The following is a 15550-nucleotide window of genomic DNA, read 5'->3' on the forward strand; positions in this document are numbered from 1 at the left end:
TCAGAGGGAAGGGAGACCTGGAGATACATTAACGGATAATGGTGTCCATACAAATTCAAAGAAATGGTGAATTTATCGGGAAGCAAAGGGATTGTGCATCAAATGTGTTTGTTATATCATCTGCGAACTGACGGTGTGTTTGAGAAGTTCAACCAGACATTAAAGGACTGCATGCAGTTTGCCAAGAGTGAAAGGAAGAGTTGGTGAGAAGAAATAAAGGAGTGGAGGTGTATCAACACTGCTCGGGTGCAGCACCTCATCATGAACTCTGAGCTCTTCAGTTAATATGGGCAGTGATGCTGAAACCAGTATTAAAATGCGTTAGACTAACGAGTGATGCGTGGCACTTGCAAGTGCTGCTCCTCTAGGGCTGTTGCAATAGTGTATGGTTAGGCTTTCCTGTTTTCAGTTTCTATTTTTGGTAAATTCTCGTGTTTTTTTTTCAATACCTTAAAAGAACAGTGGTTATCAGTGGTTACCCATTTTCACGCCATTAAAAACAGCAGAAACAATGTTTTGCCGGTGTTTCTGGAATTTTAGTTTATTCTTAGATATTGCTGGCTTTCTGCACTGATAGTGCATGTGTATAGATAGCGTGTGCACAGAGTATATGAGGACCAAATACAATTTTACAAATCAAACTTATTGTAGTACACCATACAATACTTCTTTAGTGAGTCTTTGGTCATACGCACTTGCTCTTTCCTTCCTATTTAAACGTTTATCTGTGAAAAGGCCCTCTCAACATTGGCACTTGAGACGGGCAATACCAAAACAGCCAGTACACAATTTGCTAACTCTGGCCAATGACATAGCTTTCCATGCCAATACTGGCGCACCTGAAGATTGTGATTCTCTAGGTCTAGGACATGTTCCGCAACATATGTGTTGAATTGGGCACATATGCCCTCAATTATTGAAGCGGTCAAAAATGAAGCAGTACTTTTTAAAGTCTGGAGAACATTCAGAAGGGATCTAGAACTTGTGCAGAGTACCTCAGTGAGGCTTCGTTAACTTCAAATGCCGTGGTTGGTGAAGGGACACTTCTATGCATCATTGCAAGCCATTTCCCATTGACTGTAAAATAAAAGTTCCTGAATTGCTCCTTAACATTGCTTTGCTTACCAAGTGGCAAGATCTCTAACATGGAACATGTTGCAGTGCCCAAGTCACTAAAAGTGTCACCCGGCCTACTCTCAAGGAGATGTTTCACATCTCCACCAATTACTCTGAACACTTGGTAGACAGGGGTGTTTTCAGACTCTAGTATTTTGATTATGTCCACTACAGCAGTCACATTTTCCTGTAAAAAGCTAAGCATGCAGTAGACTGTACTTTTTTCACATCACTATCAATATGTGACCGAAGATCATCACATTTCTTGCCTCTGGCGTCATCACTAAGCACAAATTCTGTAAATGGTCGCCACATGGATAATATGGCATTCACAGCCTCTAGGAATGAGAACCACCAGCTAAATCACATAGTTAGTATGACTCTTTCTTTGATGCCACACAAAGCACAAAATGAGAAATATTTGCATTTGAGTTCCTGGGCATAAAAAAACAGTGCATCAGAATGGACTACAAAGTCAATAGAATTCTTCATTGACTCTGAAGATTGTAAAGATGCTTTCAGCATACCATCAAGCAAATGACAAGGATCTCTTACAGAAAAGCACTTCAGTGCAGGAATCGATTTTGACAGGCCCTCATAGAACTTTTTCATATGCATAGCTAACTTACTGCAGATATAAACAATATAACTCCAATCTTTATTGAACTTGGTAGGAACTTTTTTCAGCACTATTCCATGTGATGTCTACGTCCCATGTTTACCAAACATCTGGTGTCATGTTTTCAGCACTATCTCAGATGCTTGGTGACAACATTCTTTTAACATATACCTCTCACTACACCTTGCATTGAATGTTTAAAGCGTGGGTTGTTTGACAAATCACTTACAATCAATACTGACTCGCTAGAAAAGGGGGCTGATGTATCAAAGGATTTCACCCATTCTCTATCTGTGGGTAAATTTGTATATAGATATTAGGAAAGATTCTTATGAACCAGCCATTTTACCTACCAGTAAAATCAAATGTGGCCAAAATATCAAATATGATTTTGATATATTCTGATTCTCTACAGTTTAAAAAATAACTAAATAAGAACTAAAACATGCTTCTAAACACTGCATCTTTAGACTAAAGAACACAAAACTGAAAAAAGCAGAAGGAAGAAGACTTCAAACACACTGGGGGTGTTGGGGAAACTCAGTATATCTAGGAGATCCTTTTCTTTGTCTTCCTTACCATGGCAGTGATTTGAGTGAAGTGGAGGGGAAGGGGATGCAACCCGGGAACAAGCCTCAACTCTATGCTACATCTGGATTTCTCCGTTTTCTTGGCTGTCTTTAGGGGCCCATATGTGAGATTTCTGCAGGTGTTTTAAGGCTCCCTCATGACAATTTCTGGAAAGCCTGCCATTGCTCTGGAAAAGTCCGATTTTTAGGTCCTTTCAATAGTTTTGAGATTGTACATACAATATCAAAGGAACCTTCCTCTTTTCCGCAGAGTACTCTGGCCAGTTCCCTAGATACTTGCACATGTTGTTTTAGACCCACTGATTTCCACTTCAAACTGTCTCACCCACACTCTTTCCAAGCAGTAAAGGATTCATACTGTGCACCGCATAATACAGCAGCTCATCCCAGTGGAGAGAGGATAGCAATGCTGCACCAGGAGAAGGAAATAGGAGGTCTGGGGTTCTCTGGCATCTCATGCCAAGGAGGAAGCATGGAAGTATTCATTCATGCCTGCTGAACAAAGCAAGGTCACTGCCCACCGTGCAACCAGGATATCTCCATTCCATTTTGATATATCATTACAAGACCTATGTTATTTTTTCCCGAAAACTCTTGTGGCATTAAGTTATTCTGATTGTTGTGATGGGGTGTGAATGCGCATATCTTTCGGTGATTTATCGAGGGGAAGCTTTAGTGCTGTTCGGTTGCCTAAACCCTGCCCCCTTGGTCTGAGGGGGGTCTCTCTTTTTCACATATCTCCATTCACACCCTGTGGGGCTCACATAGGGCTTTTGGTGGCTGCACCAGTGCCCTGCAGTTGACAGCACTCATGCTATAGAGTCTATCTTTGGGACCTAAACAGTCACATCATTCCTCCAGAGCACCCTCACACCTTTACATCCTGATACCCCCCTACCATCCCACCCAACCATTTCATGTCATCATTTGCTGTCCAGATGTCTTCGTCCCCGTACTTATGAGCATGAAAAGAGCCTTTATGGAATACAAGGCAGGCTGTGGCCCATCTTACCTTTGATGTCCCTTCCTATGCAACACCCCATGCCTTCTGCTCCCGACTCAGTTATCGCTGTCTCTTTGTCTCATACCATCCTTCCATAGATAGACTTTTCTTTTTTCTTCTGTTACTCTGTCCCTCAAGGCTCTATCCAATTATCTTCTGTGTTCTCTTGTCTCAAAAGATCCTTCTTATGTGACTCTTATCACATCTCCCTTCTTGTTCCACAGCAATCCCAAAAAGTCCCGCATTTTGGACCCGTCCGGAGACCCGTATTACTGGTGGCTGAATGTGATGGTGGTGCCGGTCATGTACAACTGGATCATCATTATATGCAGGTAAGGGCAGGATTGGAGGGAGGGGCACTGACATGGAAGCTGTTTTATGGAAGCCTCGCCTCTACACATGTGTGACCTGGATGGACCCCCTTTGACCGCTACACCGGAAAGAACAGGGATTGTTTGCCTCAGAATCCAGGAGGGAGGGTGGCTACCACACTGAGGCCTCCATCCGCAGATGCAGAGGCTGACAGAGGCGATACAGGGAGGCAGACACAATACTGTTCAGTTTCCCATTTATATTCAGTTATGGTTGACATGGAGACATAGATTGGTGCCTTTCCTTTCTGATTCCTGAATACTGACATAGCGTCTGCAGTGTCCTTAGGACTCTAGGCTCATGGGGTCACTCCTGGGGAAACCGCCATGCTGGCGCCAGGTCTTCAACCTTGCATGAGACTGGAACAGTGGAAGAGTTTTCCTAGGGAGGGATGGTGCAGTGAGTATGAGGAGAGCCTTTTGGGTACCCGGCGAGGACAGTGGGGTACCTGAGAAAGGCGGTGAGTAGGTGATGTTGCAGGGTGACAGATGGATTAGGGACAGGCAGGGAGATGAGTAACTGGAGCATTATGTGTGACGCTGCACAGGGTTAATGTGGCCAAAGGGTGTGATGGGTGCAAACCCGGGTGTAGGTAGGGTGCGGCAGGTGGCAGGAGGCCATGGAAGGTGAGGGACATATTAGATGACCAGGGCAGACTGGGTGATAGAACAAAGAAGGTGATATAAGCAGCATGGACAGGACAGGTGGGGGGGGCACAGAAGAAGGGGGAAGTGGGGACTGGAGGATATGGGCGGTGGGGTGAGAGCCTGGCTGTGTGGCAGGAGATTTGTGCTCAGCAAATGACTGTGGTGCAGCCAGGTGTTTGGAGGGCACGGTGTTGATTGGCATAATCAGGGAGCAGCTGCAGGAGGCAGAGTGCTGCAGCAGGCGCAATGGACCAGCAGCAGTTCGGAGGACAGGGCAACAGGCGAGAAGCTGTGGGTGAAGGTGGCAAGATATGGCAGCAGATATCGTGGTGGGTGTAAGACGTGTATGGGGAAGAGTGTGTGTGGTGTGTGTTAGGAGTGGGTGATGGTGCACTGAGAGGTGTTGGGAGAGCACAGTTGGTTAGGAGATGGCACAACAGATGGTGAATGGGCATGGTGGCAGTGCAGGTATCCCAGTGCAGTGGAAGGGCATAGCAGTGGTTGGAGGACATGACTCTGGGAGGAAAGGTAAGGCAGGTCATGCAGTGGCAGGTGGAGACTGGTGGCAAGGTGGAAGGAAGGAGGGCAGTGTGTCAAGTGAAAGGAGGGCAGTGTGCAGATGGGGGAGGGGTGGAGCAAGTGACGAGAGATCATTTCAAGAAGGAGGGGCTGGCGGGACAAAGAGGGAGTTGAGTGACGGGAAGGTTGTGTGATGGATGGGAGGGCATAGTGGGCGAAGGATGGTGGGGTGAGTGATGGGAGAGCATGGAATGTGAAGGGAAGCTGCACAATCTAACAGCATACAGAGGGTCGGGAAGGAAATGTGTTGTCATATCTGATGAGGGAATGGGTATGATGTGAATGTGTGGGGTATTGGGAGTGGTTGGTGTGTGTGGGCAAAGTGAGCATTGCAATCAAGCGTGCCCTTGAGAGGCAACTAAAACTCTATCAATCTTCCTGGACTACTTGTAGCTCTTGTTTCGAAACAGAGAAGAACTTGGGAGTTTTGATTCTCTTACCTAGAACCCTTGGGGTGCATCCCATCATGGGGGCATGGTCACGCAAACTCAGCACCGCTTCAACCATTCTACTAACACAACGGGTACCAGCTTTAGTATCACTCTGTGAGGATGTGAGGCCTTTTTCTGAGGCAGTCATTGGTTCCTACGCGTTCTACATGATGGATTTTAATATTCAATTCTAACTGGGTAACCAAGCCACACCCCTCATACAGATGTACATGGTTTTGACCGACATAGTGTACGACACAAGTAACTGCATCCAGTGACGTAAGTTCCAGTCAGAGCTATGGGCCAGTGGAAAAATGCATTTCGTGTTCGCAAGCCCTCCGATTCAGTAAATCCAAGATTTATGACCAGTAAATGTTATTTTGGAATGTACTAAACCCAGTTAACGATTCGGTAACTGGTTATAGATTTGCTAGATAAGCTCAGGGAACCATACCGAATTGGCATTTGGAAGTGGCGTTTTTAGGGCATCCCTTCCGAATACCGATTCCTTATGGCATGTAATGTTTTGTGACCATACTCCTGTTGCAAAACATAGTTATTTTTCGACACCTCAAAGGTGATGGCAACACATTCGCAACCAGGAAGGGGTCCTTTTGTGAATGTTGGCACAAACATTTTTTAAGAGTAGGTAGTGGTCTCATGCACAACAGCCCAGTGTTAAAAAAAGTTTGTAAAATGTTTCATTCTTTTTTTAAAATGTATACTGTTTTCCTTTTAGGAAACTAGGATGCGTTGTTTTAAATGATGGTTTATTTAAAAGCAGTCACAGACATGTTCTGCTGCCCCAGTAGGCCATGGTCCCTGTGATAGCAGCAAACAGTAGCGAGTCCCAATTTGTGGCCTAGCTAATTATTATTCGTGAGGTAAGCCCAATTGCGACCCACTACGAGTAAGTGTACATTCTCTAAATACCATTGCATTCGCTAAAAGTCGGTGCGCAAATTGCAAACACTTTTAGCGAATCCAAGTACGTACATCTGGCTATGTGAATCCAGCAAGCTTCAGTGCACAATAATGCTGGAAATGTTTTTGCTGGGTAGAGCTGTTTCCCACCGTCTGATCACTGGTTTGAATCATCAAAAAGTACCTCAGCGGATGAATGTGCCTGCTGCAGAGCATTGCGTGTTAGTTCAGGTTCCAGATGTTTTCTTTCAGGTAGCTTAGAGGGGCAATGATTATGTTGCAGAGATCCAGGTTACCACAGCCAGCAGTCACCGTAGAAAGAAACAAAGAACCCCGGTGTGCACCTTCACAAGCTGCTATGAGATAAATGAAGCTTTGAAAGGGCCTTTGGCTTTCTTGGGCTCTGGGTCTCTGTGAGACATGGACATCTATTCAGTCCCTGGAAAAGGGCCAGGTATGCCTTTCTATGTGAGTAAGTGAGCCAAAAGGATTCCTATATAGAGCACATAAGACAAAATAAATTTGTTGCCACTTAATAATGGGTTTATTACCACCCAGCGGAACAGCCATATAATAACCAAGATAAAGGTTAACCCTCAAAGTTTCAAACTTTCAGGGTACATGCAGCTGTTCGAAGTGGCTGAATACTGGAGTTATTTTACCAGGATTATAACTCGTGGCATGAAAGTAACACAGAGTTCTGTGCTTCAGGTTCAGCTGTGCTGTGTTTCATGTCCATTTGTGGCCAGCCTATCGCTGCTTACAAAAGAATTCAGTTGTCCAAGAAGTGAGTCATAATTAGGGTTCTTGGTTTTATGGAATTTATTTTTTTGACATCTCCGTCTGTACTTATCCATTTTTATTTTTTGGCCATTTTATTGGTATTTATCTATTTATTTTTTTTAGAATAAATGGAGACTTAAAGTGGTATACTTTCACATTCATTTAACTGATACACATGCACTCATACTTTAATGCCTGTAGGGTTTTAGCACATTAGGCAGCCAAATATAACAAGACTCTGCACCCAGCGGTAAATATTTGCATTTTTTACGAATATATGTTAACATATGCCTGTATTTAAGGGAATCTCATCCTAATTTCCCATGGTGTCTATCTGCTTAGCAGCTGGTCTAGAATTCATGAAAGACAAGGAGAATCACTCACAAGAAGCACAATTTTCTGAATTTTTCGACTTTTAAAAATAAATACAGACTGGAAATAGATTGTTTTCTATGTGTATTTATCTGTAGAAATAAGTAAAAACAGAAAACTGGAAGCCCTAGTCATTATTTGATTTGATTTGATTTATTATTTATAGAGCGCAACAAATGCCGTGGCGTCTTGGCGCTGATTGTGACAGGTGGCTAATAGACCCCGAACAGGTTTTAATTCTTGGCAAATAACCAGGTTTTTAATTCCTTCCTAAACCTCATCCGGTTCGGTTGACAGCGCAGAGTAGATGGCATCTGGTTCCAATGTTTTGCCGCGCAAAAAGACAGTGTGCGGCCCCCCCACCTTACCTTACGTATTTTTGGGACACAGACAAAGCCCTTCGTAGAGGATCTGAGAGTTCTAGCAGGGAGATACCTAATAAAAAGTTTCCGCACCTCCCCAGAAATACCACCATAAAGGGCCTTATGCACCAGACACAGAGCCTTAAAATTAGCTCTTTGATAGACGGGGAGCCAATGTAATGCTCTGATGGCTTCTGAAGTGGGATGGCCCTTAGGAAGGTTCATGAGTAGCCTAGCTGCTGCATTCTGAAGTGATTGTAATTTCGTCTCCTGTGCTTTGTCAATTCCCACAAAAAGAGCATTACAATAGTCCAGTTTAGATAGAAACAATGCGACTACAACTGTTTTTTGAAGCTCCGATGTTATAAACGGGAATATTTTCCTTAAAGTTTTTAAAAGAAAAAAGCAGGAGGAAGTTAACTGATTAACATGGGTGGATAGGTTAAGCTGATCGTCTAGGGTGACCCCTAGATTTTTTGCCCTAGTCACAGGGGTAGGACAAATCCCAGCCTCTATCGGCCACCAGTTAGTGCTCCATACCGACGGTCCTTTACCAAATTCTAGGACCTCGGTTTTGTCCGTATTTATTTTTAGAAAGTCTAAACACATCCAACACATGATATCCTTCAGACATGCATGAAAATCAGTGGCTACTCTGTCTGGAGATTCGGCAGCTGAGATAGTGAGTTGTGAATCGTCGGCATACATGATTAGTGAAAACCCGTGTTTCCTAACCACGTTGGCCAGTGGGGACACATATGTATTGAAGAGGGTTGGGGACAGTGCCGAGCCCTGCGGAACACCACAAGGGAGTTGGAATGTTCCCGATTGCATGTTCTCCCAATGTATATTTTGTTGTCTGGCTTCTAAAAAGGAGGAAAGAAGATTCAATGCCGTACCTTCCATCCCTATCTCTTTCAGCCGCTGTACCATCACCCTATAGTTTACGGTGTCAAATGCCGCCGAAAGATCCAATAGGACCAGAATTGCTCTGCCACCTTCATCCACTATCCTACGAATCTCCTCTGTTGCCAGCACCTGGGCTGTTTCTGTCGAGTGCCCGGGCCTAAAGCCATGTTGTGTCCGGTCTAACAGCAGATTGTCTTCAAGGTGGTGGATTAACTCACTATTTATTGCTTTCTCCAGAATTTTAGCTGGTAACGGTAGTCGAGAGATTGGCCGATAATTTCTTGGTTCTAGTGGATCCAAGGCCGGCTTCTTGAGAATTGGCTTTATACAGGCCTTTTTCCAGATCTCAGGGTATTTACCAGTTCCAAGGACTTGATTTAAGACGGGGGTAAGATGTACACTAATAACTTTAGAGGCCAGATGGAAGACTGCTGGGGGGCATGGATCATTTGGAGACCCGGATTTAGTGGATATCATGGGGTCGTAGACCTCCTCCACCTTGAGTGTCCTGAAACCTGCAAGTCTACCATTTTCTACCCCTACGATTGTGGTCAGAGGATTATTAAATGGTATAGTATTGACCGAGTTTAAGAGATCGTCATAGATCACTTGGACTTTATTTTGAAAAAAGTTAGCCATTATATTACAAAAGTCTAGATCTGGTATAAACTTAACTGAGTGAGGTGTAGCAAGAGCATGCACAGTTCATTTGTGGAATGAGTAGCATCGCTTATTTTTCCAGTGTATTAAGCCCTTTTGGCTTTAACAATAGCCTGCTTATACTCTTCCAGACATTGGTTGTAAGCTAGCTTATGTCCGATACTATAATCTGTTCTCCAGATCCGTTCTGTCCGTCTACATTTCATTTTTATTATTTTACCTCAGAACTATACCAGGGTGCTGTAACAGTTGCTCTTCTAGTGGTTTAATTAGTTTCCGGAGCAAGGCTATCTACCGCCGTTTTAATCCAATTGTCAAATTGACTGGCTGCTATGTCATTATCACTGTTTAGTACAGGAAGGCTTGAGCTCAGCATCTGTTCCAGGTCAGCCTTTTCAACCTTGTGCCATTTCCGAAACCGCAGGTTAAGGGCCAAGGAAGCCTGTGGTAAAATGGGATTTTTATTGATCACCTCAAAGACAATCGCTCTATGGTCGGTCCAAGGTAGGGATAGTATTTTTATTATATTTATACCTGGTTGATTAGTAAAGATCCCATCTAAGATGTGACCAGCTAAGTGTGTGGGTTCTGATACAATTTGGGGAAGTCCATATGCTGCCAAGTTGTCCACCAGTCTTGCCTGGACTAGAACCCTCTGCTCCCTGCATTGAAGTCACTAAACATGCAGATCTCCCTGTGTGCAGGATGTTGGCTCACTGCGCTGGAACCAAAAGGGACGGTTCGTTGGACAAAGCAAGGAGCCCAGTTCATGCTCAAGAGTTCCTATTGGACCTGAAATCAGCCGGGTTCCCAGAACTACCCACAGTTGAATTGTTATAGCTCAAATGCAGGCTTCGAAAGGAAAACAATTCAATTCCCAAACCATCATGGTGACTGTATTTATGCGTTTGATGTAACATTGCCTAACATTTCGCTTCAGTGTGGCCCACAATGTCTTTCTGTGTTTCCTCTCTCGGTAATCTTGACTGGTGATAAAAGATGCTTGCCACTCCACTTCCCTCCAAAAAGACATTTGAACTGTTTGAGTTTCAGTATAAATTCTGTGAGCCGCTTTGGGGACCTGAATTGTTTGGCCTGCACAAGCTGCTGTTGGCACTGACCTCTCTTGTGTCCCCAGGTCCTGTTTCCCGGAGATGCAGTACAAGTATCTGCCCATCTGGCTCACCCTGGACTATCTGTGTGACTTCCTCTACCTGCTGGACACCGTGGCCTGGTTTCACACAGGTGGGTAGGTTCCACCGGTCAGAAGCTCAGGCATGTATATGTAGTGCTTACAGGGAGGGTTGTGTGGTATCTTGGGTTGAGTAGTGGAATGTGGCATGTGAGGTGAAGAAGATTCCATTAGTGGTTGTGGATGGATTGTGGAATGTTGGAAGGTGGTGGAGTTGCAGCCAGAGCTGTGGATAGATTCTGCATTATGAAATAAACATACGTCTTCCTGAGACAACTGTCCTGCTCTTTATTCAGCTTTCATAGGTTCTCGCCATAAGCCGGTGGATCGCTTCATCTCACTTGAGTTAAGGCATCCTGGGTGTGTATAAATGGTTACAGAAAAAATCTTCAAATTTCCCAGGTCCATGCATGAGTGGCGCATCCAGTCCAGATTGTTTCCTTTGCATTCTGGGACTTGTAGTCGTCCTTTATATAATGGGACAAAGACGATAAAAATGCGCCCAGATGCAAAGCAAAATCCTAGACTGGAGTAGCATGCTACTCGCCGTAAAGCTCTTCGATGCCTCATCAGGGTTAGTAAGCGCTATATAATACAATTACAATCTACTCATGCATGGACCAGGGAAGCATGAGAAACACAGAATTGAATATGATGTTTAGGGGCTATTGGCTTGTTTTTGATTCAGTATAGTGTTTTGGTTACACTCAAGGGGTGCCACTTATATACTGGAGCCCGCTGAAGGGCGCAGACCCCTTTATAGGACTCCGGGCCCCAGTAGTAAGTATAAACAGGTGGCACATATGTAGGTGTATGCCAGAGCTCTCCGGTTCGCAGAAGCAGCTCATCAATCCAGTTCTGAGAGTGCTTTGCATTCTGGAACTTGTAGTCCTGGTTTTATAATGGGATAAACCAGACGTTGGAAGCCACGGAGCTCTCCCGTCTGGTGCAGGGTTCGTCCTCCCGGATGCACTGATGATGGCATGATTTATGTAGGAGGCTCTGCCCCTCAAAAATGAGGGAGCGCCCATAACCATGTGCCGGGCGCCCTGGGCAATGGTACATTCAGGGCATAGGAGGAGCTGCAAAGCATGCTGGGTCTGGTTTATCACATTTTAACAGCAGCTGCAGACGGTTCCTGCACACACAGAGCCCCAGTACCCAGGAAATGAACCTCAACGTGTTGAAAGGCTTTAGAAAGGCCCCGTCCGCCTCCCGAAGCGCCTCGCTGCCGGCTTCATCAGCAGAACGAGGTGTGACTGTAATTAGGAGCGCAGCACTTAGCGGGTCATTAAAGCTCACATTCCAGCACAGACTGAAAGCCTCCCATTACTCGCAGTGTTACCACATCAGAGGATGTGTTCTGTACACTTGCAGCAAGGGCGTTAATTGCTCCTGCCCCCGCGCCTGCGAAGAATTCTTTCACTGAGAGGGTAAAGTCAACCCAGGTGAATTTTGGTTACAGCCTGCGGCAGATACAATTGATGGAAGGGTGTGTGTAGCGCCTACACGCGGAGAACCCCCAGTAGCGCCTCTGCTGCCGAGCTCTGCCTTATTATAAATCAGTTTGAGTTTTTGTAAAATGCTGCATGGCGCTATAAACCTCGGGGGGCTCTATAATATTTATAGAAAACGACGATGGTCCTACCTGCCTTTACGGGGATGTGGTGTTGAGGGTTCCCCCCCCCCCCACCGTGACAGGACGTGCACCCGGGGGTACACTCACCATGTCTGCGTGACTCATTTTCGGACGGTGTGGTGACCGCATAACCCCACGTCACCAGGTACACCATTTTTCTGGCCTGGACATTCTTTTATCAGCTCAATGCATTCTGGGAGTTGTTGTCTTAATTGATTTCCTTGAAACCAGCAGGAAAAATGTTCTAAATCACAGTGGGGCATATTATCAAGGACGGCGTTAAAATTATCGCCGGTTTAGCGGCAGAAAACTGCCGCTAAAGCGGCGATAATGGGCTTGATAATATGCCCGTGAGAATTCCAATAGAAGTCCATGTTCTGGTGTCAACATGGGCTGCTATGGGAATTCACAAGGGCATAATATCCAGCCCATTATCGCCGCTTTAGCAGCAGTTTTCTGCCGCTAAACCGGCGATAATTTTAACGCCGTCCTTGATAATATGCCCCAGTGCTTTTTAAAAAAGAGAACAGAGCTCCCATGCTTCCCAAATCCCGTGTGAAAGCCCAGCCAGTCTAAGCTCTTCATTTGCATTCTGGGACCTGTAGTCGCAGATTCATAATAGGACAGTCAGATCTAGGTAGTGTGGAGTGCAAAGAAACGGAATGCTCTAGAACTACTCATGCATGACCTGGGAAACCTGAATGCAAGGGACTGGGATAAGGTGTTCAGGGGACAGGGAGTCATCGGTGGATTCTAAATCGGGTTCCTCTCTGTGGCCCACAGTTGCAGGGGTCACTGAGTGGGCTTGGCTACAGCGCCTTGAGTCGATGTGGAGCAGTCATCTAGGTGTGGTGCCACACCTTTGGTCTTCAGCTTTATCTACCCATGAGCAGTGTCCCTACATACACAGCAGCTTTTGAAAATCACGTTACGGCGTGCGTAGCAGGCGTACCGGTGGCGCGCCAAAGGCAAGCCCATCTGCACCCGTCCGCGCCTAGCGCCGGAACCCCTAGTCCTCTGACCATCCACCGCTACACCAGCTCCGCCCTCAGAGGATTGGATCCAGGGTGCCACAGCACCCTCTGCTGCACCTGTTCACCCACAGACACCGAAGGAGCTTTCGACTGGCACCACTCCCGCTACACCTGCGCCCCCACAGAACCACGGGTCTCCACAAAGACCATCGACCACCAGCTTCGATGCATGCTACTCAACATCTGCTCATTGACCAAAACACGCCATCGAACTCTGGACACCACCACTAGCCCCGACTTAGTATTCCTCTCAGAGACCTGGCTCAAGGATTCCTCAGCCCCAACATAGCCACCACCACTCCAATTGGCTACAAAAGGACGCACAGGGACCGGCCAGCCAGACCCAGAGGAGGAATTGCCATCATCCACAAGAACTTCATCAGGCTCACCACCTCCGATGACCCTCACTCGCCCGACATGGAGTACCTCAACTTCTACCTTCAAGCCAACGCCCACTCAACCATCAGAGGTATGCTTGCTTACAGACCACCAGGACCCCAACCCCCCTTCTGCAACTCCATACCCTAACTCATCGCACCCGCGTCTTGGAATCCAGACACTACCTCTTCCTTGGCGACCTCGACTTGCACCTCGAAGACCCATCAGACACCAACTCTGCCACCCTGCTAGACTCCATGGACAACCTGGGCCTAAAACAGATTGTCACCAACCCCACACACACTGCCGGCCATACCCTCGACCCCATCTTCACGTCCAGTAAGAAAATCTAAAATCCAGTTCAGCCACACAACAGCACTCACCTGGATGGACCACGGCATCGTTCATTTCACCATCGCTGTCAACCGACAGACCACTGCACTCCTGCTATCCGCTGCAGTAGAAACCGCATCACCGAATCCAAATGGACAACAGCCCTCAACACCCCCACCTTCCACATGTCCGACGACATCAATAAAGCTGCCACACACCTTTCGGAACAGATCACCACCAGCGTAGACTCCATCGCACCCATCTAAACCCTCCGCAACAGAAAAACCAATAAACACATCAACTGCTAGAGACGCTGGCGCATCAGCAAAGAACCAGGCAACTGCACAGCCTTCAAGACAGCTTTCAAATCCTACCACCATACCATAAAAGAAGCAAAGAAAGCCCCACCTGCAGTCCACCAACTTCACCAAAGAACTATTCAACAACGTCAGAGAATTTTCCTCCCCCGAAGCCATCAAAAACACCACCCAGCCCTCCCAGTCCCTCTGCAACTCACTTGCTGATTTCTTCCACACCAAGATTGCTAACATCTACAGAACTTCTAACCCCAACCACCACAACTGGACATCCCGGCTCCTCCCACGATCCTTCCACTCCACTGCCTGACTGACTGGACACCTCTCGACACTGAAACCACAATGTCCATAATGTCCTCCATTCATTCTGGAGCTCCGACTGACCCCTGCCCTCAACACGCCTTCAAACTCAGACACAAACCAATTGGAACCCCGGTCACCAGCATCATCAACTCAGTGCTCAGATCCACCACATTCCCGGAATCATGGAAGAACGCCAAAGTAAAATCACTTCTGAAAAAACCTACAGTGGACCCATCAGATCTCAAAAACTACTGCCCCATCTCGCTCCTACCTTTCCCGACCAAGGTGCTGGAGAAAGCCGTCAACGCAAACTCACAGACTACTTGGAATCCAACTACCTGCTCGACCCCTCCCAATCCGGATCCCGATCCAACCACAGCACAGAAACTGTCCTTATAGCCGCCATGGACGACGTAAGAGCCATCATTGAATGCAAGGTGAATCAGCAACCCTGATCCTCCTCGACCTGTCAGTCAAAGACGTTTTAAGGCATGGGCAAAGTGGGCCCTGGCCCAGGCCCCCTGGCTTTTAGGGGGCCCCCTGATAGAGCCAGCTTGGTTCTGCAGAGAGTCCTACCCTGATGACCTTTAATAATTCTTAGATTGTTTTAAATAATGTTGTTTAATTAATTTTTAATGTGGGTGATGTGTGAGAGGCTGCTGCAGACAGTTTGCGGAGAAATGTTTTTATGTTCAATGCAGCATCCATAAAACAAGTTTCTTTGAGGACTTTACATATGAGAAATAGGAAGTAGTCAGATTTTGTTTCACAGAAATGATTTGCAGTAATATTAGTGTGCTGCTGCTGTGTTACAATATTGAAAACACATAGCACTTTCCTTACATCTTAGATATAAACACACTTAAAATTTGGATGAGTGTAACTGTGCACTGTCTGTGACCTGGCCAGAGACATCACGAAAGAGCTGAAGTTGGTTCATAAATTCAAACCTAATCCAAAGAGGGGCCCCGAAATTTAGTCTGCCCC

The 15550-nt window shown here is 46.1% G+C and overlaps 1 protein-coding gene across 1 annotated transcript in view; it reads left to right on the forward strand.

Moving 5' to 3' along the window:
- The window catches only part of CNGA4 (cyclic nucleotide gated channel subunit alpha 4), a 239063-nt gene that overhangs the window by 44839 nt on the left and 178674 nt on the right, over positions 1–15550 (forward strand). Inside the window, exons 2-3 of the mRNA XM_085620617.1 lie at positions 3553–3660; positions 10506–10612. Of these exons, the coding sequence (XP_085476743.1) occupies positions 3553–3660; positions 10506–10612 (215 nt within the window). The remainder of the gene's footprint in view (positions 1–3552; positions 3661–10505; positions 10613–15550) is intronic.

The sequence above is a fragment of the Triturus cristatus genome, chromosome 8, assembly GCF_964204655.1.
Source record: "Triturus cristatus chromosome 8, aTriCri1.1, whole genome shotgun sequence".
NCBI classification, from domain to species: Eukaryota; Metazoa; Chordata; class Amphibia; order Caudata; family Salamandridae; genus Triturus; species Triturus cristatus.